The sequence below is a fragment of the Dermacentor silvarum genome, chromosome 10 (assembly GCF_013339745.2).
Source record: "Dermacentor silvarum isolate Dsil-2018 chromosome 10, BIME_Dsil_1.4, whole genome shotgun sequence".
NCBI classification, from domain to species: Eukaryota; Metazoa; Arthropoda; class Arachnida; order Ixodida; family Ixodidae; genus Dermacentor; species Dermacentor silvarum.
The window spans coordinates 2,557,945-2,585,251 of NC_051163.1; the positions used below are offsets into that span (position 1 = coordinate 2,557,945).

The following is a 27,307-nucleotide window of genomic DNA, read 5'->3' on the forward strand; positions in this document are numbered from 1 at the left end:
TGTCCGCGCTCATCGATTGTGATGTGTCACAGCGTCTGCCAGCGTGTCGGCAACATGAACTGGAAAAGGAGAGTGCCGGTTGGAGGGCTAGGCCAGCTGCATGCAAGTGGCAGGATCAGGTTTGAATGAAGGGAGGGGGAAAGGACACGCCCGCGGCAGCAAGGTCGCCTGGTTAAAGGATGCAGGCCCGCCTCGCACACGTGCGCTCGCTTCGCATTCCGTCACGGTGGAGAAGGTGCTTCCGGTTGCTGCTCGCGCAAAAATTACAAAATTTGGGGCGAAATCTCTAGGTTGTTGGCAGGGAAAATTCATTATTTCAAGGGCATCTCCCGCTGCCACTTCGTTACGTAGAGGTCTCAAATACATGTGCTTCTATGGAGTAACGGCGGGGAATAGAAAAACTTCCTTATATTCAGGAATTCGTTATATGGAGGTTCGTTATAAGCAGGTTAACTGTATTTAATGCAATGAAACTCTCGGTAATTCGTACGTATTTGGCCACACATCAGTTCGGACAACTCTACGGAGCTCAGTGAACATGGAGCGTCAGAAATGTGCAACGCAAACGAGCCAAAACGGCGTTAGCATCCACCGAAACGAAGCGACGGAGTTCGCATCGCCATAGCCATCAGTGGAAATCGTACGGGAATGACAGCAACGCCAGAACGCTTCGTACCCATTTGAGCCTTAAAAGCTTTTATTCTTGCGTTTGCACATTGCATCGCACCGGCCGCGTGCCTTCATGACTGTGTAGTCGCCATCCATGATCGCGTTGACAGTGGTTGCAGCTTCGTCCGCAGCGGTTGCGGGAAAAAGTAGTTTAGTTTTGGCTCAGTGCATGCGTCGGCGGCGCGTCTTCAGAACCACCAGGTTGTCGTGCTTGATCGCGTTGACAGCAGCCGCGGTTGCGGCAAACAACACTTTCGTTTTTACTCAGTACAAAGCTGTCTAGGACGAAGAGCACCGTCTACATCGCGATTGGCGGCGACCCGGTGACATTGACGAAAAAATAATCGGTATGTGCGCACGGTATTGAAAAGCATGCCTCAGATGAAGACGTACGCCGTGGCTGCGCTGTGAGGGAAGTCGCGAGACCTTTGCCCTTGCGAGCGCTAATCAGTCACGAGACGATGAGAATTGCAGCTTGCGCCTTGCGTTTGTGCGAAATAGAAACAGAATTCAATAAATGAGAGCATGTGGATGTAGTAAGCATTTGTTTATTGTTTTCTTGATACCCTCGATAATTCGACATTCGGTTAATTCCGACTTTCTTTTTTCGGTTCCGTGAAATCCGAATTAACAAGGTTTTACTGTATTCTGTCATTTTTGTTTCTCGCATTCCATTTTACCAGCTCTGCTAGGAGCTTGTACAGCTGCAGTGGTGAATGCTGTCGGCGTGGTCCCACAACCTAACTAGAGTGGGAACACTGAAGCGACCGCTTGACCAGGGCCTCACTAAGAGCAGCCAGCAAACAGAACTGCTGAACTCACTTATACAGCGTTGCTATCTTTGATGTATCGGATTGGCATTGTGGAGTCTTACACGCGCTCTTGGGACAAAAGAATGACAACACAGTAGTGCAAACAATCAAAAGGGCATTTATTGCTCCTTTCATACACTATTGCAGGGGTGGCTCGTTCGTAGCGGAGCAGCAATGCAGGCAATGTGCAGCTGGCCGCAAACCAAGGTTGACACCGCTCATGCTACATACACTCAACGCACTCGACAAACACTAATGTAGTGCAAGGGCGAGGAAATTCTGTATACGCATCGTCCACGTGGTATAATGTGCAATTTGGCTAGCAAAATTTCGGGCAGCTACTCAGATGCTAAGTTCACGTGAACAAAGCTCGCTTTCTTGAGTCGAACGAGTAATTTCGATTCGTGCAAGGCTAACTGGAATGTCCATCAGGTTGTGTCCCTCCACGTGAGACAGGCGGCTTCGTAAAGCCTTGGGCCTAATTTGTTGCTACCCTGACAAAAACCGGCATCTAAAAACAACACCTAAAATAGGCACAAGAACAGGCAGCCGCGAGGAGACTTTAGCTCTGTGAGGTGGTCGTACCCCGCTCGGTGCACACAGCATCCGAGTTGACGGCGCCCACCGTCCCTGACGGTGTCGGAGCGCCCGGTGCCAGGCCGCAATACCAGTCAGCCCGTAGCGGCGCCCGTGGCTACCCGGCTCCCAGAGCCGCGACTCCCGGAATTGCAAGATATAGAAGAAGCTATTTACATAAATATTCGGACCACCCACGAGGTTTCCGTACACACTTGCTTCAGGCGTGCCAATGCTCCGCGGGCGCTAGGCCTCTCTCTCCCAGGATGCAGACCACGTGGCTCTCGTACCGACGAGTGTTCTTCAAAACACCTGTGAAAAGGCTTAGCATGTTGAGAAGTTCAAACACGCTACAGCAACCGTCGCCTCACTCAAGAAAGCACACTGCCGATGCTAGCGATCAAAATCCACGCTAGGAATACATTTCGGTTCAAACAAAGATTATCTCGAACCAAGCAAAAGTCAAAATTATCATCCGATGCCCCAAGAGCCCCACGTTGGGCACCAGATGCGGAGTCTCACACGTGCTCTTGGGACAAAGGAACGACAACACAGTAGTGCAAACCATCAAGAGGGCATTTATTGCTCCTTTCATACACTATTGCACGCTAGCCGAATTGCTACGCCGATGGGCGCGCGACAAATCGAGGAAGTCTGACTCACCGCGACCGGATAGCGAGTGAATGTGTTCGCCCCATGCTAGACACTATCGCCTAGTCGTTCATGTGTACGGTCACGCGAGCGGTTGCGCATTTGAACAATCGGAGTTCGTCCATTCCGGTGTCCTGCTCTTAGCCTCGCAGAAGCGGGTCGGTGCACGCGTGAAGCGTCCAAGCATGCTCCTCGCCGATCCCAAACCTAAGAGGAAGCGCCTTTTGCGCCCAAGTAACCCCGCCATTAGGTGGCATTAGCAGCGCAACACTCGCGCCATCTCTCGCAGTACGCCGCAACCACACCGCCCTTCGCCGCCCTAAAGCCAGGTGGCGAGGCTGGATTACAGGAGATGGGAGCCACGCGAGGAAAACAACATCAGGAGATGCGTGAGAGTCCCCACATCCCCACAGCATACATCTGCGAAGGTTTATTAATAACTGCTTGAATACTTCATTTTCCACACGTGTTGAAAACAGATTCTGTGCTTCCTGTACTTAAGTCTGGCTGTAAAAATGATGTCTCAAATTATCCAATTTTTTATCTCTGAGCCAAAAGATTTCTGTGCTTGCTTTTTTTGCTAACCATTTTAACTAGTGCATTTTGTGGGAGCTCACATAATGGTTGTTTGTTAATGCTTTTGTGCGTCTTCAATGTCTCTCTTTTTCTGACATTAAAAAAATTTGAGAGTTTAAGTGAGATGCAATATGTTGAACTTGTAGCATAATGTTGCTGACATGCTGCATACCATGGCGCAGTTGCTTGATACAAAATTCAATATAAATGTGCTGCCCTGTTCTACGTAAAATCATTACTTCTTTTGCCGGCATTGTCAAAGAGGGTCCGTTATGTGGCGCTTGCAGGGGTGCATGGAGCGTGTCGTGGCGAATAAATTCGCTAGAGGTGTAGATGTACTCGTGTACTACACTTGCCACAAGGCAACCTCACCATATGAACACACAACGAAAAATAAATATACATCAAGATGGTCCGACTCAAGTCTATTCGAATAATGAACTGTCGAACGTCCTCGACAAAAAATTAGTGCAAGTCTTTGGCCAAACAGCTGTTAACAGAAGGTTCCACAAAGCTATACACTTGAACTAAAGTACGGCAGAAAACTAGGTGGGATGATGAAATTAGGAAATTTGCAGGCGCAAGTTGGAATCAGCTAGCGCAAGACAGGGGTGATTGGATATCACAGGGAGAGGCCTTAGTCCTGCAGTGGACATAAATATAGGCTGATGATGATGATAACCTACTTAGACTTCGGAAGTGTGACAGGGCTAAATTCTGTGTGTGCCCGTATTTCGTATTTTACAAAATGCGCGACTATCAAGTTCCGTACATCATAAAGAACATAGTCGCAACATATTTATCTAAGAACAATTTTCATTCTCTAATACAAGAGACTTTATAGTTAGTTTAAGGGGGGACGTGGCATTGAAAACTTTTTTTTATTGTTGATGGGAATAAATTGATGAAATTGGGCATGGTGTGTGTGATTTCTTATGCTGATATCATAACTGAAATCAGTTTTGAGCTGTGTATTATAGTTTTTGAGTTGCAACACTTGACAGCCTCTATTGATTATACCCAAGGTAATTAATTACACATAAGTTTGTTAATATTTTCATATCAGCATGTTCACAAAGGCCCATTGTGTGCAATAAAGCTCTCGGTTTATTTTTTAAAAGCTGAAATGAGCATAAAAATTGTTTTCGAATTTTTCTATGCATATTGTCTAACAAGATTTGCAAAAAAAAAAAAAACATTATAAGTTGTTATGAGGTGCAGATAAAAATGGACAGCTTTGGTGCACTCATTAATGTTTCAGGATCTAAGTGCATAAGACAGAATGATTTTGTCGTCATCCATTGTGCAATGGCACTGGGATAACTCAAAGCAACTGCACAAGAAATTAAAGCTGTTGTAAACATTTAAATATTTACTTTTCGAACTGAAAACCCACCTGGGATGTAGTCATTTGCCTGTGAGGACACATTTTCTTTACATTTTAATGTAGTTTCTCGTCTTTTTGCAGCAGTTTCGTGCACCTTAGTTGCCTTTTTGATGCGTCGTGCATCCGTTTCAGCAACAGTGAACATGATTCTGGACGGTATCCCAGTTGCGGCATGATTGTCTGCAGTGCTCTTTTTAAAAGCCAGTGTTAAAATGGCAAGCTGCATCTGCCACAGCACTTTCAACACTCGGGAGAGAGGAAAACTGGCTTTTCGATTGGAGTGACCAAATCGTATTGTTCAGTAACTCAATGGCGTTCTGCATTCTGCCTTGCTGGCATCTTTCGAGGAGTTCTCTTGCAGATAGGTGCTTATATATATAGGCAGGGGTGGTGCCTAAACATGTGCAGGAAGCTGCAGCTTGTGGCTAGTTGACCTGAGCCAGCCGCAGAATTGCACCAAGAGTTCACTCCAGTGAGACAGTGCTCATGGTGCGGCTCATCATCGGTTGATGTTATATGGTGAAAAGTAGCCATGATGGCCATTTCCATGGCAGGCACATCATTTGCGTTACTTTTCATGGCCCAGCCATAACATATTTTGTTTGCGAGTTAACTAAACCATACGTTAGGCGACCTTTTCCGCTCATGATAAGCTCGCGGTCCTTGCTCTTGTTTTTCTCAACTAGGTTGTGCATAGCGGTGCCCTTTCTTTTCTTGACGTGATTTACACACTATTGTTTGTGTATGGGTATGAAACCATACACTTTGTCTTAATGTAAGTGCGGCTATCCCCATCGCAAAGGACATTTGTATAATGAAGCTGGTGTTTCTGAAGCGACAGCTGAAACATGGCTCTTGCCACAATCTACCCTGCATTTGCCATGGTGTTTTTGCATTGTGGTCGGTGTTTTATCATGCCACTTTGAGTAAATACTGTCTCCAGGCTTGGGGCCAAGAGAACAGCCATAACTAGAGAGGACGCAGTGGTCCAAGACAAGGTCAGAATATCATTCAATGACACAGCCAACACCGAAGTGGCTTGTTTGGCCCCTTGTCATCGAAGTGCCATCATAGATCACATCAACGTTGCCTGGGGCACTTCTAGGTTCCCTGTGCATTTCGCGCACCTTCTGTGCACTTTCAGACTATTATTATGGCTGCTTAGGCAGTGTGACTATGCCTACGGTGCAACCTCCCGTAGGACTTGTGATGCAGTCCTCGATAAGAAATGTCCACGTGGCAAAAATTATCGTTCAACGTTGCTTGTTTTTTACCCCCAAACTTCCGCAGCTTTTAGGGCACGAACGTTCACTTCAAAATTGGTTTGACCTGCTGAGTCAGCACATCTTGGGGTGAACACCTTTTGCTTATCACCCCACAGTTGTTTCATTTCATTCCATTTTATTACCTTAAGAGGTCTTAATGTTGCGTGCGCCATTCGGGGTCACGCAACAATTCCATTTTAGTTGCAAGCCCAAGACATGGCCCATTTTTAACATGAACTTGTGTTTTCCTGCACTGATTGCAGCTTGCTACAGAGAGCAGCTCTTTTAAGAGTGCTTTGTATACAATAAAATTAATTTAAAAAACACCGCCCAAGCACTCCGTACAGATGGTTAACCAGCTAAGTTGAAACATGCGACGCTGGTGTTCAGCAGTGGGTTAATCCCAACGCTGTTTCTCAATTATTGGTTACATGTTTGTGTTTTATGTTGTTAACACAAGCGCCAATGGCGGGCGGATGCTGCTAACACGACGCCGAGCTAACTCGGGATATGAAATGCATGCGACAACGGCGAGCCGAGGAGGCAGTGTTGCGGGCAAAGCAGCGTCAACGTGGCAATGGCAGAAACACAATGGCGGCATTTCCTTCCGCCGCAACGAACGCGTCACCGAGCGACGATCGCGGGAAGGCGCGTGTAAGACGCACCACCTGCGTGGAGCGCCAACTGGGATAATGTTTCAGACAGACCACGTGCGAAGGTCACCAAAAGGGATTGAAACAAACACTGCAAAGGATCGACACCCCCGAAAACACTGCGACGGCTGTGGCGGACCTTGGCCGCGCTCACGTGCGGGTGTTATGACGTCAAATTTCAGCTTCTGCCGGTGGCCGCTTGAAGGCAAGGTGCAACAGAAAATCGGAAAAAAAAGATATTTCTCGTTCTTTTTTTCAAAGCAGCTTGTTGTATTCATTTTCAACAGTTCAACTTTTGTTCCGACGCAAATAAACCACCCACCAACTTTTGTGTCCATATCCCTTTAAGGTGGCGGTCCCACTCCGGCGGCACGCGCTCGGCATTTTAGTCATTGTTTGCGGACGCACTGTGCTTCCTGCGCTCATTGGACAAATGTGAACTTTATTGCATTAGAAAGCTTACTTTCTGCGCTTTCCAGTGATACCTAGTATTATCGCCTAGCCTGAAGCGTCACCTAACGGCAGTCAAAACAGTGGGAGCAAAAAACGGCGTTTTTGCTGTACAAGTCTCCGCTGTACTACTATTCCAACTAAACTGTTCAACATAACAAAATGAAATTTGCTGTGTCTTTAAATGAAATGTTATACAAGGTTTCTATGAAAAGAAATTGCGTGTAAAGTAATTAGAAATTTATAAAGGCGCAAATAAAAATGGGCAAAACTACAAAAATTTATGAATGAATATCTTTTTTCCTTTTAAACTCAGGACAACAATATTTAGCGGTTTTCTAGGCTACAGTGTACTTATCATCTATGCAAAGTTGTTTTGTGTTCTAATGAACAGTTTCTGAGGTATTATTACTTACATTTGGCAATTTATGACTATACTTGGTCACGCATTACCGGCGACGGGACAAAACTATTTGAGCTGAAACACTGAAATTTTCAATAATCAAGCAGCAAGCCCTTATCTCAATTTCTATGAAGAGAAAATTGGCTTATGTTAATTAGGGAATCTACAGGGGAGTAGTGAATTTAGCTAATTTATCTGCTTACCAGGTCCGTGCAAATTGACATTCTTTTTCATGTAAATGCTAATTCACAACAATTGTTGCACATTACTATAACCATATAGTGTCATGTAATTACTAGCACTCACGAGTTTTACTAAACAGTGCTTGAAACAGAAGATTTTAAATAATAAATCTCACAGGCGATTTTCGGTGGTGGCGCCATCTGTGCAAAAAGATATCAAGGTGTTTCACATCAGTTCCAACGTTTGTCAAATGTGGCGCCACTAAACATTACAAAGCGGGCAAAACGCGGAGGGAATTCTTTCTCCAGGTTTGAGTGTTTGGCTCAGTCTAGTCACGGCGCCTCCTCCACTTCCTTCAAGCACACGTGTCTGCAACCATGCTTTCAATGTAGTCCTCCATGAGTTCACTAACTTGTGGCTGCGGGGAGAAAAATAAAGAAAGAAAGAAAGAAAGAAAGCGCCGTGCACGGTAGATCATGAGTGCATGCCAGATCGCTAGCAGGTTAGGCCCTTGTGCCAAGGAGAATTGCAAATTGCCCTCGCCCCCTCTATTTTGCAGGCTCGTAGGACGATATCGGGAAACTTGCTTTCCCCACGTGGTGAGGTGCGACGTGCGTGGCAGGGTACTGTGTTTGATTATTGTACACGACGCCGGTGGAACGATAGGATTAGCAGCAAACAATGAGCGAGCCTTACAGACTGCAGCGAAAAGTGCTGATGGGTGCGTGACCTGCTGCATTCCAAGCCGCGTGCTACTAAACAAATGTCATGTGTTCCGACGCCCAGTGAAGTTTTGAAACACGTGATTTCCATTAGGTGCTTTTCTCGTTGAAAGATATATCGTATTTATCCGCGTAATCATCGCACTCGCATATTGGTCCCACCCCCACTTACTTTTTTGAGTGATCATCGTACCCTTGAAAATCGCTGTAGTGACTGCAGTTTGCTTGTTGTGGTGCATGGCAGCCGACCGAACAGAGTTTTCCGCCATTGCATGCACAACAGTTTGCACAACAGAATACAATATCACATGCGCTCGAAAGTCTCCGAATTCAGCAGACAAAAGTTGAGAGAGAGAGAGAGAGAGAGATAAATGAAAACATGGACAGCGCGAAAAAGGCAGACAACACGTGCACAATTTACACTATATAGATTGATGACTGTTATAAGAAGTACTTCTCGCAAAAAATGTGTTTATGCAGTCCCTGCTTGTGTAGATCATGTGATCTTATGCCATAGGCTAATGTGAGGACTTGATATTGGATGCCTGTGTCACGAAAACGGCTGTCGGCGAAACATGCACAACTTCTGAGGGCTGAGCGCAAGGCTGTGTGCGAGTGCTTGCGATGGCCATCATAATCATAACGCTGGCGCAATGAGCGCTAGCAGCGGTGAGCGCGTGTGAATTTCCTAAAGCAAACGTTCTGTGCAACCGCTTCATTTACCATTCCACTGTACTGCGGCTCTGGAACTCGAATGACGTCATCTCCAAAACTATTTGCGCGCAATCTAGCGGGTGCGCCACCGAACCCGTGACCGCGCGATTATGCGCGTAATTTCTACCCCAATAAAGCAGCCTAGCCACGTGTACTATGCTGTCTAGGGGCCCTGGAATAATAACTTTCGTCACCGAATCGAATCGAATACAGTCAAAGAAAAATCGAATCGAATAATGACTATGCGATTCGAAAACCGAATTGAACAGTACATCATTTGATTCATCCAAAGTAATGAATATTCGCACACCCCTACTAGTATTTCCTTTCTGGAAAACTTATCTCCATTGTGCACCTGCAACTTACAAATTTATAGCTGCTTTTATATAGACACAACGGGAAATCTTGTGCGGCACTGAAAGTACAAGCATGCATCGATTTCTGCACCAGAACTAAATACTTAGCTTCTGCACATCACGTTGCGCATCTTGTCAATGCACCCTGTGAGGAAGAAATTCCAAAGTAGTACAAAAAAATTCAGAGCCCTTCCACTACTGTGAAGATGGAAGCCCGCAAACCTGTGACAATGGTGGGTCTGCTGTAGTGAATGTTGCTATATTGCATTCATATATTATCATTATTGACAATATCGAGCGTCCTTGGCATGTTCGTCAAAAAGCAAGAAAACCAGCATCTTGTTTTCGCCCGGCGCGATGGTCAAGTAGTGCATTTGCTGCGCCAAGTCCGCCCACGATAACGCTCTGCATCGCGGGCCCGATCTTCTGCCGAGGCCTTGGCACGACGCCTACGAGCTCTCTGCCGCTCCTGCTCTCGGAGGCTCATACCCCCCTATCCAACGCGGGTATGAGCCACACGTGATTTCTTTCTTACCTTCCTTCCTTCTCTCTTTCCTTGCAAATTTTGGTATATACCAAGTGAGCGAGACGCCACAAAATAGTTGCCTACTTCCGGTGTACACGGACGCGGAACCTAGCATGTAACAGCTTCGCTGTAACACAGTCGCTTCTATGTGCCTTCTCGGTGGGCCTCTTGCAAAAGCTGGGCCGGTATTTTGTAGCGATGCCTTTCCGGTAATAATGCCTTTCCGCGCTTATCGCGCTTTGTCAGTGGTCAGCGCGATGGCCCGCTCGCGTTATCAACGGGATCAGCCGGCCGTGAGCGGTGGATGATAAGACTGGTATAGAATAAGTCATAAGGCATCGCTACAAAGTCGCGGCCCTGAGCTAGTGTTCGGATGTCGGTTCCCCATGCGCGCGGTCACGAAATACGCAGTAGCTGTCGGAGAGCAACGGCCGCCCCCCCTCTCCCATCCCCGCACGGCCTTTCGCGCAACGGAAGGCGGCTTCCTCTTAGCTTCCCTCTTTTGCGGGCGCCAGATTGAGCCGTGATCGTCGGCTCCCCTCGCGCGCTCTCACTTTCTATGCTGTATGTGCGAGTGAAAGCTAAATATTTCGTTGTCACTCTATACTAACCTTTACCCCTACTATTTTACTGCCACCTCTCCTCCACTGCTGACCGCTGTTCAGGCGTCAGCAGACTACAGCCCCGTTTACATGAATGCGAAAGTGGCGCATCGCATTTCCAAGCGCATTTGGGAAAGGCGATGCGACGCCGTTTACATGAAGCGCAGAGAACGTAGCGCCACATGAATGACTAGAGTGGCTAGAGCTGTGGAGAGAGCGCAGTGGCCACTGTCGGGTTGGTGACACGGGGCACGGTGGTATTTAGAGGCCCCCCTCGGCTCTCGCTTGCTTCTCGGTAGCGTCTTCGTGGTTGTCATCGAAGGTATTGTTAGGCGCCCTCGCCTTCGTTGCTCCCCTCTCAGTAGCGTCGCCTCTCAGTAGCTTCACGGTTGTCATCGAAGGTCTTGTTAGGCGCCCTGCGTTTACATGCTCCGCGAGAGTCGACTAGCGCCCATAAATCTACTCTCGCCTGGCGCATTGCATTACCGCTGTTTACGTGAATGCGATGCGCTAGAAATGCAATGCGACACTGTCGCATTCATGTAAACGGGGCTTACGCTAGACAGTTACTGCGGTCCATAGCAATTTCCTTCCCTTTCCTTTATTTATCTTTATAGGCGCAAAGCAACAGTGACCATTTCAAGCCTAGAGCCTTCGTTTAGCGGGTCCGTACTTTGAAAAATGCTAAAGAAATATACTTGGAAGAGAAAGAAACAAAACTTGTTGACGATCAACGACACTCAAGGTTCTGCAGTGAGCAGTGGTCTGCAGGCCATCTGCCGGGTCGGCTTTCGAAGCAGCGGCCCGCGCTCACCTGACGGCTACGTCAAAAGTGGCAGTGGTGAACCACTAATTGCCACCATCATCAGCATTGACGATTTTACAAAGTTTGAGCGAGCTATTGTTGAAAGTATCAGTGGGGAGAAAGACACCACGCGCAGCACCAAAACAACAATGGTGCGAGGGACAACTCGTGAAAAGAAGGGGGGAGGGGGACTTTTCCTCAATTCGGCGAATCACCTGTCGCCGCGTCGCGTCGCAAGAGGGCCATCCCGGGGCATGTTGCGGCGGCGAAGAGCAGATTTCTTTTTTTTTTTTTTTCACTTTTTCCAAACATGACTGAGTGGCGTCGCCTGGTGGGAGAATCTGAACTACACGCAAGATGGCGACAGTGATGGCGACAGTGGGTGGGCTCGGCGGCTGTGCACAGACGCAGACCGCTAATCCATTCACTCTTGTCATGCAGGTGTTTCAGCGCGCACTCGTGCGCCTGTTGCTTCCATCCTTAGTGACGGCTTCCCTGGCAGTCCCGCTGCAATATCGTGCCTGGTCAGATGAACATGACAGGATTGCCTGTCACCCATCCCTGATGCGCACCTCTGGATTTGCACCGCCCTTCAGACCCCTGGATTTCGTCGGGAGCAGCAGATCTGCGTTTTCGACGACACCGCTACCGAAGACGGTAGTGCTCGATGCAGCGTGGACAAACCTGTCGCCATCAACATCAACTCTCCGGTCAACTATAAGAGAGCAGTCAATACCGGTGGCGCCTTGTGGGCTCGGCGGCTGTGCACAGACGCAGACCGCTAATCCATTCACTCTTGTCATGCAGGTGTTTCAGCGCGCACTCGTGCGCCTGTTGCTTCCATCCTTAGTGACGGCTTCCCTGGCAGTCCCGCTGCAATATCGTGCCTGGTCAGATGAACATGACAGGATTGCCTGTCACCCATCCCTGATGCGCACCTCTGGATTTGCACCGCCCTTCAGACCCCTGGATTTCGTCGGGAGCAGCAGATCTGCGTTTTCGACGACACCGCTACCGAAGACGGTAGTGCTCGATGCAGCGTGGACAAACCTGTCGCCATCAACATCAACTCTCCGGTCAACTATAAGAGAGCAGTCAATACCGGTGGCGCCTTGTGGGCTCGGCGGCTGTGCACAGACGCAGACCGCTAATCCATTCACTCTTGTCATGCAGGTTAGTAAAGCTTACAGTCTTTTTTCTAAGAAGTCTAGCAATCGTTTCCTGCTTCAGCTGCCGAGCCCGCACTGCTGCCTTCTTGTCGCTCTTGAGTGTTCTGATGTAATTCGTGCTTTGTTGATGATGTCGGGTGATGTCGAAAGCAACCCGGGCCCGGACTCCGATGCTTTACTAGCTGAATTGAAGAACTTGTCTGCTGGACAGTCGCAATTAATCAGTCAGGTTCAAGACCTGAAAACTCATCTAGTGTCGACGGACAAAGCTATTGCTGATCTGGGCAGGCGCATGACTGATCTAGAGGGGCATTATCAAAATCTTGTCTCCCTACGCTCTGACTTCGAAACCGTGAAAACGTGTACCGCTCAAGTGGCCACCGTGGTACACAGGCTTGAAACGCGTATTGATGACGCCGAGAACCAGTCACGACGCAATAATCTTATTTTTTATGGCCTCCCTGAATCAACTGGATCAGAGACGTTTGCCCAGACCGAGCAACTTATCATCAAGCACTGCCAGGATCATTTGAATATTTGTATCGAGCCGAAAGAAATTGAGCGCGCACATCGTCTCGGTCATCGCACAGATACTAACCGCCACCGTCCTATCATAGCGAAATTCACCTTCCATAAAACAAAAGAATTGGTTCTTTCTAACGGCCGCAAGTTCAAAGGAACCAGCTTCAGCGTTGGAGAGGATTTCTCTCGTTCCGTACAAAACGCTCGCCGGCATCTCGTTACTTTCGCTAAAAGCAAATCATTACCTTTCTCTCTGCGATTCAAAACACTGCATATGGGCCATAAGCGCTACGTCTACGACGAGCAAACACAATCTGTCAAAGAAATAATATAGCAATTTCCCCGTCGTAAAAATGTCCGTTGCACTGTTAAGCCCAAATCTAACATATCATTGTCTGTAATCTTTACGAACGCACGCAGTTTCCTTCCAAAACGTGACGCTTTTTCCAACCTTGTTTTATCATCCAACAGTAATATAATGGTGATAACCGAAACGTGGCTAACGGAAGATATAACAGATACAGAAGTACTAGCCGACCTACCGGAATTTCATGTCTATCGAAAGGATCGCAAAGGCATGCGGGGGGGCGGTGTACTGATTGCTGTGCACCAGCAGTTATCGTGCTCCGTAGCCAAAAACATCACTTCTGATCTTGAAGTATTGTGGCTAATTATTCACGCTTCCCCCCATACAATCATTCTAGGTGTTTGCTACAGGCCTCCAAATAATATTTCAGATTTCACATTTAAACTTAATAACAGTTTGAGTGACCTTAGTAATCAACACCCACAAGCAGAAGTCCTCCTGTTTGGTGATTTTAATTTTCCCCAAATAGACTGGAGCAATGACGTCCCCATAACTATGGGCAGTGAGCCTGCCAGAGATTTTGTGGATTTCTGCCTTAATTTCAATTTAACTCAACTTGTATCAGAACCTACACGCGTTGCACTAAGCACTTCTAGCATCTTAGATCTCATCCTAACCAGCAATCCGGAAAGCTTATCATCAATAGCATATCTACCTGAAGTCAGCGACCATAAAGTAATTCACGCCACATTTTCGTTTCAACCCGTAAGACGTGATTTAGTCAGCAAAACAATCCGCCTGTACAATAAAGGTAATTATGATGCCATTAATAGTGATCTGAGCGCATTTCTTCCTATGTTCGTGAGTTTATGTTCTACGCACTCTACAAATGAAAACTGGGTAATATTTAAAAACAAGCTAGGTGATCTCGTTGACAAGTTTATACCGAGAATAACGTTCCGCGGAAACCGTAACAAGCCATGGTTCACTAAAACTCTTAAGCGACTTGAAAACAAAAAGAAACGTCTCTTCCGCTCAGCCAAACTAAACGGACACCCCTCTGCTTGGGGGAAATATTTTGTGGCCGAAGACGCTTATCTGAGGGCTATACGGAATGCTAAATTCTCCTTTTTCCACGATGAACTGCCTAAAATGCTTACAAACAGCCCTCGACAATTTTGGCAAATAATAAACCCTCAGGAGGCGCGCATGATCAGCGTGTTAAATGCACATGGTGAAGTAGTCAGCGACAGCGAGTGTGCCGACATTTTTAACGCCGCCTTTTTCTCTGTATTTACTAACGAGACTTCAACTCCAGATCTTCCTACATCTACTGACATATCTGCGTGTATGCCACCAATTATATTCTCGGCAGAAGGAATCACCTCGATCATTGATAACGTCAAGCTTTCATCGTCAGCAGGTGTAGATGATATCAATTCCAAACTCTTAAAAAATATTAAATATGTATCTGCTGCGTACCTAACTTTGTTGTTTTCGCAGTCACTCTCTACAGGCATCTTACCATCCGACTGGAAAGTGGGCAAGGTCGTTCCAGTCTTCAAGTCGGGCAATAGAGAAACCCCATTAAATTATCGTCCGATATCATTAACTAGTGTCCCCTGCAAAATCATGGAACACGTCATATACTCGCATATCATGAACTTCTTAGACTCAATCTGTTTTTTTCACCCTTGTCAGCACGGATTTCGAAAAGGCTACTCTTGCGAAACGCAGTTGGCAATTTTCCTTCACGACCTGCATGTTAACCTTGACAGTAACCTTCAGACTGATGCCATATTCCTAGATTTTGCAAAAGCATTTGATACAGTTCCTCATAAACGTTTGCTGCTAAAATTATCTCAGTTAAATTTACACCCCGACGTACTAAAGTGGATAGAAGCATTCCTGACTAACCGCTCTCAGTTTGTTTTCGTTAATAACCATTCTTCTAGCAGACTCCGCGTAACATCAGGCGTCCCGCAGGGATCCGTCTTAGGACCGCTTCTTTTTCTAATTTACATTAATGATCTACCAACACAGGTATCATGTAACATTCGTATGTTTGCAGATGATTGTGTAATCTACCGCAGAGTTACTAACACATTTGACCACACATTAATCCAGAACGATCTCAATAATGTACAAGAATGGTGTAATCGCTGGCTAATGAACCTAAATCCTAACAAATGTAAACTCGTGTCTTTCACTCGCTGCCGTAACCCCCTCACATTTACCTATTCCATTGCTGATGTTCCAATAGAATCAGTCCAATCATTCAAATATCTTGGTGTCACTCTATCTTGTGATCTGTCCTGGCGCTTGCACACTACTAACATCATCTCATCAGCCAATAGATCACTGGGATTTCTTAGGCGACATTTACGTCATACCCCACAACAAGTAAAAGCGTTGGCCTATAAATCATTTGTAAGATCGAAACTTGAGTATGCATCTCCCATCTGGAACCCGCATCAGAATTATATCATAAATGCACTCGAAGCTGTACAAAATCGTGCTACTAGGTTTATTCATTCTTCATATTCGTACGATATCAGCATTTCATCGATGAAAGCGGAATCTGGCTTGGAAGCTCTTTCTTTCCGTCGACAGGTTGCCACCCTCTCTCTCTTCCGTTCATTTTTTACAGCTCCCTAAATTACCCACCGTACATCACGCCACCTTCATACATATCTCATCGCACCGGTCATCCGCTTCAAGTTGCACGCGCACGTGCCCGGACCACCACTTTTCAAGCATCATTTTTTATTCGAGCATCAAGGGACTGGAACGGCCTTCCACACGCCATCGCAGCCATCACAAGCCCATCTGCCTTTACCGAAGCTGTTATCACATATCTCAAAACGAACGCCTGTATTTAATGTTTATTATTTTTTTTAACCACCCCTTATGTAATACCCCTCCAATGGGGTCTTTAAGGTATTAAAGTGAAGTGAAGTGAAGTGAAGTGATACCTCCACCTTAACGGACTACGTCTAGTGAGTCAGTGGGATTCTTGGAGGACGAAGATGTGTCTCTGTTCTGTTTTGTTCGAACAGGTTGTCCTGCTGTTCTTGAAGAATGTCTCCCTGTCTTCTGTTCGTGTTGTACAGCGACTGTATAATAATGGCAGCTAAATCAAAGATTAATGAAGTGAAACCAAGACTTAACCAGGCTGAACGAAGCTTTCGCTTTGCATATCCAGGGTTAGCTGAGCTAAGCAGTCGCCATTTTTCCGTTTACTGAGGCATTGGCCTGCGGCCTAATGTTTAGAGGATCGAGCTGTCGAGCTAGGGGTCCACTGAATCCTGCCGTCAGACAATTTGAATTTATGTTTATTAATTAGACACTGTCTTTTTTAGCGATGTTACCCCTCTTTTCCGTATCGGGTATGTTTCAAACCTCTTCCATGGGCCGATCCCGGAGATATTGCAGCCTGCCACGTCAGTAAATTTACATTACATTCAGGTTTCAGCCTTGAAATTGCTTTGCACTTTTAATATTTAATAGCCTGAGAAGATTTCAGTTCAAAGGCATGCGCTGTCAGTATTATTTTTCATGACATCTGTTTGTGAGCTGCCATTCTCAAAATTCTGAGGAATAACTTTATCAAGGATGTAAGACCTCGTATAAGCAACTTTAGTAATAAATAGTGTCGCAATATAACCCGCATATACAGCATGTCATATAGCCCGGCATGGCATATATTATACATATACCTAAATATATGTGGAGCCTCACAGTGATGCCAACGAAAATTTGAATTAGAACTCCAAAAACAGCGCAACGGCTAATTTGAACAAAATTTCTCGCTCCCATTGACCGCTTCTCGGACAAACCCGAGCCAAACATTCTTACTTCTTACATTATTTTACCACTGCACTCACTCTGACCAACAGCCACTAGCTTCTTGTCCATTACCCACAGTCTATGAGCACATTATTTGAGGAAAAAGCAGGCAAGCAAAAATAAGATTATGTGGGAGAATGCTGCTGTCGCTGTAAATGATGTCAGAGCCGAAGTAATTGCTAAGTATGCTGTCCTTTTCTCTTTTTTTTTCTTAAGGTGTGAGGCCAAGTCAAAATTTCAAATTTTTTTAAAAATGTCAATTTCTTGTTTTCCACTTTGTTAGATGAGGAATTTCTTCTCCATCATGTTGCTGAAAAAAGTTTCTCCCTAAGCAGTTTCTTTCAAAAGATACATAAAAAACTGTATACCCACCCGGCGTCTACGAAACCAAAAGTGAAAGTGCCAGTTTTCTGTGCAATGGAAAAAGTGGCCTGGTTTGCAGTTCTTTACTGGTTATTTAAAAATTGTATCACGTATAACAGTGTAATAATGCCATAATAGCATTTTCATTACTTTATTTATCTGTAGGAATTAACGTGACGGCGGCGAACGAGCCGTGCCGTCGTTCCTACTTAGAAGGCGGCGAGCCGAGCGGAGGCTGCGGTGACCAGCGTCTCAAGCTCCTGGAACAACACTGCGCGTGCCGAGCATGCGCTTCGAGCACGCGCTGCATTTCTTTTTATTGTTTACTTCCTTGACAGTCGGCGCGAAGGCACCGGTTGGGAGCGCCGACCAAAGCGTCCCGCGTTGCAGCGTCGGTGGGCGCTACATATCAATTAAAATAATAAACGCCTCACCAGGTGGACGTGCAATGTTTTGCACGTGTTGTTTACGTTCTGGAGGCTGCACGCCCGCTAAAGGAGCAGCGGATTGTTTGGTGGATGTGTTTACTTTCTGTCGCTTACTTTTTCTTACTGGCAGCCACAGAACGGGGAAGTTTAGAGCGCAAAGACGCAGAAAATGAAAGTTTGCCGGCAATCAGTACAAGGCGCCGACCTGGAGACATACTGTAAAAGCCTGTAATACTGCAAAGCAAGCTAGAAAAAAAAAAGTCGAGGTGCCACATGAGCAAAATCACACAAGAGCAAGACCCAAAACGGAACTGGCTACAAATATAGGGGATTTTAGCTCTCCTGATCATCTTATGTAAGCGCTATGCTTTGAAATCTTTTTATCGATTTTCTCGGAACCCATCTTTTTGCAATGTCTTCAATTGCGAACATTCATAACTTTTTCCCTAATTAAGATTTTTTTGCAAAATTTGGCACAATCTTTTCTCATATTATTGGGTGCGCAATGAACCTCAACAAGTAAAATCGTGCTACAAGTTTTGATATGGATGTCTTTTACACCAAGGCACACCCAATGGAAGCACACATGTTTTTAGTTATTTCATCATTATGCTTTGAGAATTCATCTGATCTTAGTAATATTGCTTCATTGCACAGATCAAAGCCTCCTCTATACCACTGCCAAAAAAAAAATTTTTTTTGATCGAGTTAAATTAGAGTTATGACTGTTGGCGGGAGGCCCACATTTAATTAGGTTTGTCAAGTAATAAAAATATTGAAAAACAATGTAGACTTTAAAAGGCTCACATGGGCCTAAAAAAGTCCTTTATGATCTAGACCAATAATTTGTATTGTTTATCCTTTTTTAAACTTTTTTCCCAGCACTTGGCCTCATACCTTAATTGAATTTGGAACTGTATGGATGCCTGTGAATATGTAATACCTCGCACTGAATCTTTCTCTATCTCTACAGGCTGTGCACACAGTGACCCAGACTATCATCCTCTGTGATGAAAATGAAAAGCGGCAAGAGGTGAGCTTTCACGCATTGTTTGCCAAAGACTTGATGAGATTTTTGACAGCGAAGCTGTTGTATATGGCTAGGCTTCCGTGCACTTTTCATGTGCACGTGCAAAAATGTGGGCCGATCCTGGTGATGGTGCAGAAAGGGTCCCGGCGAAATGGTACATACCTCTGTGGACTCTGGGTGGTGGGCTCCGGGACCTGTAACACGCCCTTAAACTACCCTTGTTACACCTGGAACCCAAAGAGGTCCCAGAAGCAAGGGTAACAGATACTAGATTGGATCTTGGCCCAAAAGGCCGACCCGCGTCGGCAGTGTCTACGTTCGCACCACCCTCTCTTTGTCGGTGCTCCAACCGTTTGCGTGCCTAGTTTCCTGCCGCTCTCCCTGTGCGGCGGCATCATTGCGCGTGTGTATAAGAGAAGGTGGCGTTCTTCATTGTGAATTTCACTTCTCGTTGTAATGGGGAGGCCGCGTGTAGTGCGCACTCCCGGTGACGATTGCATTCTCGTCTCTGTTCCTGCCGTCGCTCTGTAGTCCGGACTGTACACGGCCTGCCCATTCTATGTCACCTCTGTATCATCGTCTAAACAGCTTTGCTGGTCATCCACCTTCGCAGAGTGGAGTGGCTCATGATTTGTTTTTCTTTTGACTTCCGCAGCTTCTCGCTTTTCTAGAGTCCATGCAGCCCGATGACAAAGTGATTGTCTTTTTAGACAAGAAAGTCATGTAAGTATGATCTGCTACTCCAGAGTGGTACACTTAGGCTTGTGCTGCGCTTCAGTGAACCTCTTTGTCACTGGGTATGTGCTGCTTTTCAATGTCAAAAAAAGAGATGCTTTAAAATTTCGCCGGCACTGGCCATAGACAACTTTGTCTGGACACATCACGCAGACTTGATGGTCCAGAGGGAAGGAGCCAGGCTGCCTACGTGCCTCATACATAATGTGTTTCGGTAAATGGGGTGTGTCGCTACATTGCTTCAATGCTAATCACATTAACGTTAAAATCCAGTCGTAAGATATCAGTTCTGCCGGAATTTTTTCACAGACATAAGGCAACTAGCGTAAATCTCGGTAAAGCATTGACAATTTGATGTTACTTTGTCTAAAAACCTGGATTTCATATCTGGGATCCAGTAATTCTTAAAAGGGGCCCTGTGACATTATTCTGTCAAGTGCTTTTCCACAATGGGTTCCTTACATAGTCTTAATGTGAATGCAAAAAGAAATATAAAAATTTACATGGGCAAATAAAAGATATTCAACTGACAAATTCCAAATACATTCGACTCTCGTTAATGCAACCCTTAATGGACCTCGAGATTTGGTCAACCTAAAAAATGACAGAAAAATAAGCCAATTCAAATCGTTTTTATTGCTTGAAGCAGTCTATAATGCCTTTGTGCATCTTGGGAAGCATACGGACCTTGTCTGGCCTTGCAGCAAGGCCGGAGCTCACCCTCCCCCATTAAAATTCATTTTATGACCCCCCTCCCCCAAACATACACCCACGAAAATAAGACTTAACCGCGCCACAAAACACAGCATGTACATGCCGGCATCAACCAACACCTCCTAAGTCAGCTAGCGTTTGATTGCAGAAAAAGCGATCGTTATTTGCGATTGTCGGAATAAAGAATGGAAGAAGGGAATTCTGCTGGCCACACCAGCGATGGCAGATGGCTGGCAAGGGTTCCCGACCACACATGCACGCTCGCATCAGCATAGAATCGTAGAAAATTTTAGGGCATCTGATTGTAATAAAGGCGACCATTATTTACCAACAAAAAGCTTCTGGAACTGAGCCACTTCTTTTTGCCTCTCTCCTCTGCCGACATGTCTGGCAAGAGATGCATCAGTGGCACCGAGATCTGTGGTTTGCCAGATATCGGCGTATGCACCTAGGAGGCTGGGGGTGGCAAGGGCAAGTTGTGCAGCTCCGCATTGCTCTGTGAACAATGGTGGGAACCCTACAGATTTTTGGAATTCACCCTATCCTCAATGGCACAGAGCTGCTGGCTAGATGGAATGCACGAGAGGTGAAATGTTTCGAGTAAGTCATGCCAGTAGCTGTTATTGTGAATATCTTTACCTCTCTCGCCTGGGTAATTTGTTGTACTCCCCTTCTGGCCGCTCTTCAGGTGTCGGCCGTCACACGTGCGGCCAGCAGAATTCTTTTCTTCCGACAGCCACAAGCAAGTTGCGCTTCGAGCTGACCCCGGTGTGTATGTGTGGTTTCTGCTTAGAAATTGGAATAGGGGAAGTATAGAGTGAGAAGTAAAGAGAAGCTATTTGGTAGTGACTATTAGCTAAGTCTACTGAGGACATGGCACATCATGAATGCAAATGCCAGCAGTGGGCAAGATACGCCATTGTGTGCATGTGCCAAAAATTTGCAAGGTTTCATTTACGGGGCAATGTGGAGGCGTTTTTGAAGTGGACCCACAACCTTCGCAGGCTTCTCCCAGCTTCTCAGGCCCGTGCACTGATATCTGGCATGTGTTCACGATTCTCACGGAACGGATGCCGCATCTGTTATCCGATGCTGTTATCCGAGATCTGTGCAAGCGAGCGTCGTCGCAAAATTTCGCACCAACCTTTTTCATCCTTCGTAAAACAAGTATGGAATAATTGCGAGTATATGCCACCTTTCCTTCGCAGCAGAAAGTGTGCTTATACACCTAAATCTTTCGAGCCTCAAAAGCCAGCTATTCATGGCTATGCTTCCAAGACTTGATAATTGCTGGCTACAGAAAGTTGGCGCCTATACTTGGGATTTTACTCTCTTTGTAGGGGATGGACGAAAAACTAATCATGATGCGACTGTAATGTGCTGTGCACGAGATCTGTTTAAAGTGGCCTAGAGATAGCATGCTGCCATTCTTTAAGGTTACCGTAGAGGGATAATGGTAATACAGTGCTAAAGTAGCGCAAATGCTCATGGGACATTCTTTAGAACCGCGGGAAAAATGGAGCAAAGCTTTTGCCTATTACTCCACGCTACTTGCATCCCGTATTTTTTTGCCGTTTTTTAATGTGTGATCATGAGGAAGTGTAAATGCTTGCACTCATCGTCTCTGCACTGTGGTGTTCTGCTGCCGAGCACGAGGTTGTGGGTTCACTTCCCGATGGGGGCAGAAGTGTTCACCTATGTAGGTGCCCGTTAGAGAACCCTAGACACTGCAGCAACCTCGCTTATTGCACATGTTGGTTTGAGAGGTCAAACCACAGGATTTTACTTTTAATGTGTTGGCATGCTTTGCTTACTTGACGTACTTTCCGGAAGCTGTACCTAACCGTTTTCCCACCTAGCTGGGCCACTGGGTAGCACATCGGGCAGCTGTAGGAAGGTTACCATTGGACCAACTTGGGTCACTGAGTGTGTGGCAATGTGCACATGCCAGTAGCTGGCACTGCAAGCTGCATGCCACTCTTCAAGGAACTTCTTTCATGCCAACACGAGTGGGTACTCCACTGCTCGAAGGAACTTTTTGATGCCGATTTGGAGTGGGTATGTGCCACACTCGGTCTGTGCTAGTCTTCAATGCCAACTTGGGTTACTGGGTAGATGCCAGTACGTGTGTGCCGCTCTTCAGTGAGCGTCTTTTTTGGCAACTTGCATCGCCGAGTAGGTGCCACTGAGTGTGCGGCAAGCAAGGCAGCCATTCCCGGCATTTGCAGGCACCAGCACACCACGCTTCTCGTCTCAAAGGCCACGCGTGGACTTTTCGGCAGTGGCATTAGATGATGCAGCGTGCACAAAAGGAAGCACGAGAGAAGAGCCCGGTCACTGCATGACATGTTTCTTAGCATTTGCACACACCCATAGAGTTAGTATACTGACTCTAGAGGAAAAGCTGGGTGAAAAAAGTGGGAACCCCATAGGGGGGGGTGCCGGAATTATGTTACGGCTTTTTTTGGTAACATAAGAATATGCAAAATATTATGCAAAAGCAAGCACTTACACGTAGGCACGGACAATGTTTGAAGTTCATTTAGAAAATTTTGATGTAAAATTTACGGTGTCAGAAAGGCTGCATTTGCAGGCACCTTAACTAGATGGCGCTACCATACCGACTAAGGGTCGGGATCGCGTTGATTGCGTGCCTCGTCTGAACCGCATCTCGTCGTCTGCGCACCTGCACAGAGTATCATCATGGCTCCGCCTTTGCGGTTCCCGATTTCAAAACATGGGCGCTATGGGGAGCTTTTCCTCTAGGGTTGGTTATATTAACTCTATGCACACACCGGTGCGCCATGCATTTCAGAAGCCATGCACAGGCTTCGCGGCAGCAGTTCTAGATGGCGCCGAGTGTTCTTTATGACGTGCGAAAGAGGAGTCCCGCCGCAGCACACGGCTCACGTCCGCATAAGGCCCCTTGTACAATATATTGCACATTGCCTTGATTCTTTTTTTTTTTTTTTTTTCACTTGACAGCGATTACTCAAAATATTAATTCTCGAAGTGAAGTCCGGTGCATGTGCAACTGTACAGAAGGCGTTTGCTCATATTCTTGCCTTCCGCTTTCGAGAAATTCGACACTAAGTTGATCTAGACTTCTGTGTTGTCACAGACGGTGGAAAGCACCCTTGAAGTGTGTTTCGAATTCTTTTATATTGCCTCAATATCCAGGATGCAGCAGCAACATGGCAATGTGCTACACGTAGTTCAATCTTCATCTCTGAGTTTAGGCAATGAAATGCAGTTTTTACTATAGCAAACAAAAGGAGATGGATGATTCCACGTACATGGGGATGCAGCTTTTGGCCTCTATCCATAGTATTTAAATTTTTTTTTGATGTTTTTCACATTGTCACACACCCCGTGAACGAGGCGCCAATGCCGGGCCAAATTCCAAAGCGAACTTATCAGCGTCCGAAAATAACCCCACAAAAGCGAGGACAATAAGGGGCCTCTCTGGTGCGCCAGCGAATGCTGGTTGTGGTCCAAAGACTGAGTCGGAGCCCAAAGTTGTCAAAACACAACAAAATATATTGTTAAGCGCTATTCACGCGCACTGAAGCATACTGCCGATCATGGAAGAATGTGCTAGAATGACGGTGAAGACGATGATCGGAGTAGCACTCGTGTTGTTCTGCCATCTTGCCTGCAGCCATCCCTCTCTGTTGATATTTTGTAAATTTAAGTTTTCCCATCCCTTTTGGCTACTCTCATCCCCGTGGCATTTTGGTGGGAGGTGCTGGGTACCCACACAGTACAGCGAAGCTCCGCAGCGGCCGACGCTTGGCTTTCTCCACGATGGCGGAAGAGGGGCCGGTGCCTACTGAGGCGGCTGCAATGACAACAGTCGTCCTGGCTCAGCTAAAAGACCCAGGCACATTCTGCGGGACTGACAACGTCGACATCGAGGACTAGCTACCCCTGTACGAGCGTGCAAGTAAGAACAATCACTGGGATCAGACGATCATGTTGGCAAACATATTATTTTACCTCAAAGGAACAGCGAAGGTGGGGTTTGAGAATAGTGAAGACGTAATTGGGAGCTGGGATCCATGCAAGGAAAAGATGCGTTCCCTGTTCGGAAAATCTGCAGTTAGAAAGGCAGCAGCAAAGAAGGAGCTGGCATCTCGTGCGCAGACCGCGACAGATTCATACCTGACTTATATGCAGGTCGTGCTTGCCCTTTGCCACAAAGCCGACGACGGCATGACGGAGTCTGAGAAAGTGGGCCACGTGTTAAAGGGCATTGCAGATGATGCCTTCAATCTACTCATCTGCAATGACTGCGACACCATCGATGCCATCATCCAAGAGTGCAAGCGCTTTGAGGCCGCCAAAAGTCGACGCATTGCCCATCATTTCGCACGACTTCCGAACACGGCAGCAACATGGTCGTGCGAACATCGGCGCCGCTCACCGTAGAACACGTGAAGATCATCCGACATGAACTTGACGCTGTCTCTCCTGCTTCTACATGCGGCCGTACCTATGACCATTGCTCCCAGATGGTGCCACTAGTCCAATCTATCGTTAATCAGGAGCTCTCCTATGCTGGCTTGGACTCTGTGTGCGCCACAGCGCCTTACCAGCCGATCGACCGCCGTCCCTCACTTTCGCACGCCCAAGGTCAAAGGCCGCCGTTCCGTACTTTCAAAACTGCTGATGACCATCCCATTTGCTTCATCTGCCGTCGTATTGGACATGTGGCCCACCATTGTAACAGTCGGTGGTATTGGTATTGGGCGCACTATGGATACAACCGTCGCCTCGACATGGATCATGGCCAATTTCAGCCCTACCGCGAGCCTCCCCAAACCACCGGTGACGACACTTCCTCCATGCCGTATCGTCGTTCACCATCCCCACATGGTCACCAGTCCCATTTGCCATTGTCTCGTCACCAATCATCTCGCTCGCCCCAATTCTGCTGCCCTACGTCTCCGATTGAACGACTCCCACGGGAAAACTAGACGATGCAGCTCCCAGAGGTGATGCTGCATCGACGATTCACCTGCCAAATCCTCTCACCACACTGCAGACCAGACGGGACCTGATAGACATTAAACTGGATGATGCACATGTTGTTGCTGTAGTGGATACTGGGGCACAGATATCAGCGATGAATTTGGAGCTTCGTCGCCGTCGAAAGTCCTAACACCACCCACGGTACCGCTCATTCATGTTGCTGATGGCGGAACGTTTCCCGTGCTAGGGATGTACTCCGCTCGATTAAGTGTTCCTGACCGATCCACAAGCGTACTACTTGCCGTGCTCGAGAAATGCTCCCATGAACTCATCCTCGGTATGGGTTTCCCATTCTGCCCTTATTGACTGTGGAACCGGCTTCCTTCAGCTAGACCTACCGTGCTACCATGACGCTCCTACTACACGCCAACCGCACTTGTGCTCAGTGGATTACGTTCATCTACCTCCTCAAGCCATTATATACACTGTAGACCGCTTGATAACGTAAGTCACCGGGGTCGCAAATATCCGCAGTACCGCACTATAACTAAAACAACGGTTTTATTGAGATAGCAATTATATGGGCACTCCAGGCGCCCGCCGGGGCCGCTGTATCTTGAAAGCCATCTGCGACAGGGGCACATTCCGCCATGCGCTGTGTTTTTGCAGCTTAGTTCGAAGCACGAAGATCAATTCACTCGCTGCCACGCTTCCTCACTCCAGTGTTTTCACAGCGAGTTTCCGCGGTTATCGAGTGAGATGTGTTCATGTTTGCTTGTGCGCGCGTCACACCATGCTTAGAGCTGCGGCAGTGGATGCACTTTCGCGCTCTCCTGTCATTGGGTCATTCTGCCTACTCTGCGAGAGGAATGCTGGGATACGTGACCGGCGCGGCAGGCGAAAAATAGGAACGGAGCTATTCACGCGCCCGACGGCACCACACACTCCGGTCGCGTCGTGTCGTTGGGGTAGAGACGACGGTTGTTAGCCACCGTAACGTTTCGGAGCTCTACACACGCGTGCGCTTGATGTCGGAGTATATATACGGCTTGAGGGGAGTGTTTGCCGTCTCAGTTAACTGCTGAACTTCCAGGCAGCCGTACTGTAACCGGTATTTCGTCTCCCACAACTGCACTATAAGCAATACGCATATTCATAGTCCTATTGGAAAATTAACGGGAGTCTGAAAAAGCGTATTATATCCGGTCCTGCACTATAAGCGGTTACGTTTGTGAGGTCTCACACATGTTCTTGGGACAAAGGAGTGACAACACAGTAGTGCAAACAATCAAAAGGGCACTTATTGCACCTTTCATACACTAATACACACTAGCCAAATTACAACCAATAGAACATTCACACGTGCGCGCGACAAATCAAGGAAGTCCGACTCACCGCGACCCGATAGCGAGCGAATACGTTCGCCCCATGCTATGACACCATCGCCTAGTCATTCACGTGTGCAGCGAACGATCCGTGTTTGTCCATACCGGTGCCCCGCTCCGAGCCACGCGAGACGTCTCGCAAAGCGTGGATCGGCACACGCGCGGATTGTCCGCGTCGCTCACCGATCTCAATCCAAAGAGCGAGCGCCTTCGACCTTTTTCTCCCAAGTCGCGCCGCCGTTCGGTGGCGTTAGCATCGCGACACTCGCGCCATCTCTCGCAACGCGCCGCAACCACTACGACCGCCTCCGGCGCCCAGCCACGCGGTGAAGCCGGACCACAGGAGACGCGTGAGAGTCGCGCATCCCCACATCTCCCCAACCTTAAATCACTACACATACTCCGGCGAAACATGTCACAAGGTCTATCAACGCGCGTGTCGCGAACAAAAGTTAGTACATGCGACGGCGCCGTCGAGGAA

At 47.0% G+C, this 27,307-nt stretch overlaps 2 protein-coding genes across 3 annotated transcripts in view; both read left to right on the forward strand.

Annotated features, from left to right (window-relative positions):
* Nucleotides 1-27,307, forward strand: part of LOC119466402 (probable ATP-dependent RNA helicase DDX43) — a 176,023-nt gene that overhangs the window by 110,188 nt on the left and 38,528 nt on the right. For both annotated transcript variants that reach the window (XM_049657255.1, XM_049657256.1), the window contains 2 exons: nucleotides 18,962-19,021; nucleotides 19,674-19,741. In XM_049657255.1, the coding sequence (XP_049513212.1) occupies nucleotides 18,962-19,021; nucleotides 19,674-19,741 (128 nt within the window). The remainder of the gene's footprint in view (nucleotides 1-18,961; nucleotides 19,022-19,673; nucleotides 19,742-27,307) is intronic.
* Nucleotides 11,811-13,722, forward strand: LOC119466403 (uncharacterized). The gene has a single exon (XM_037726917.2). The coding sequence runs from the start codon at nucleotides 11,915-11,917 to the stop codon at nucleotides 13,373-13,375; it is 1,461 nt and encodes a 486-aa protein (XP_037582845.2). The 5' UTR covers nucleotides 11,811-11,914; the 3' UTR covers nucleotides 13,376-13,722.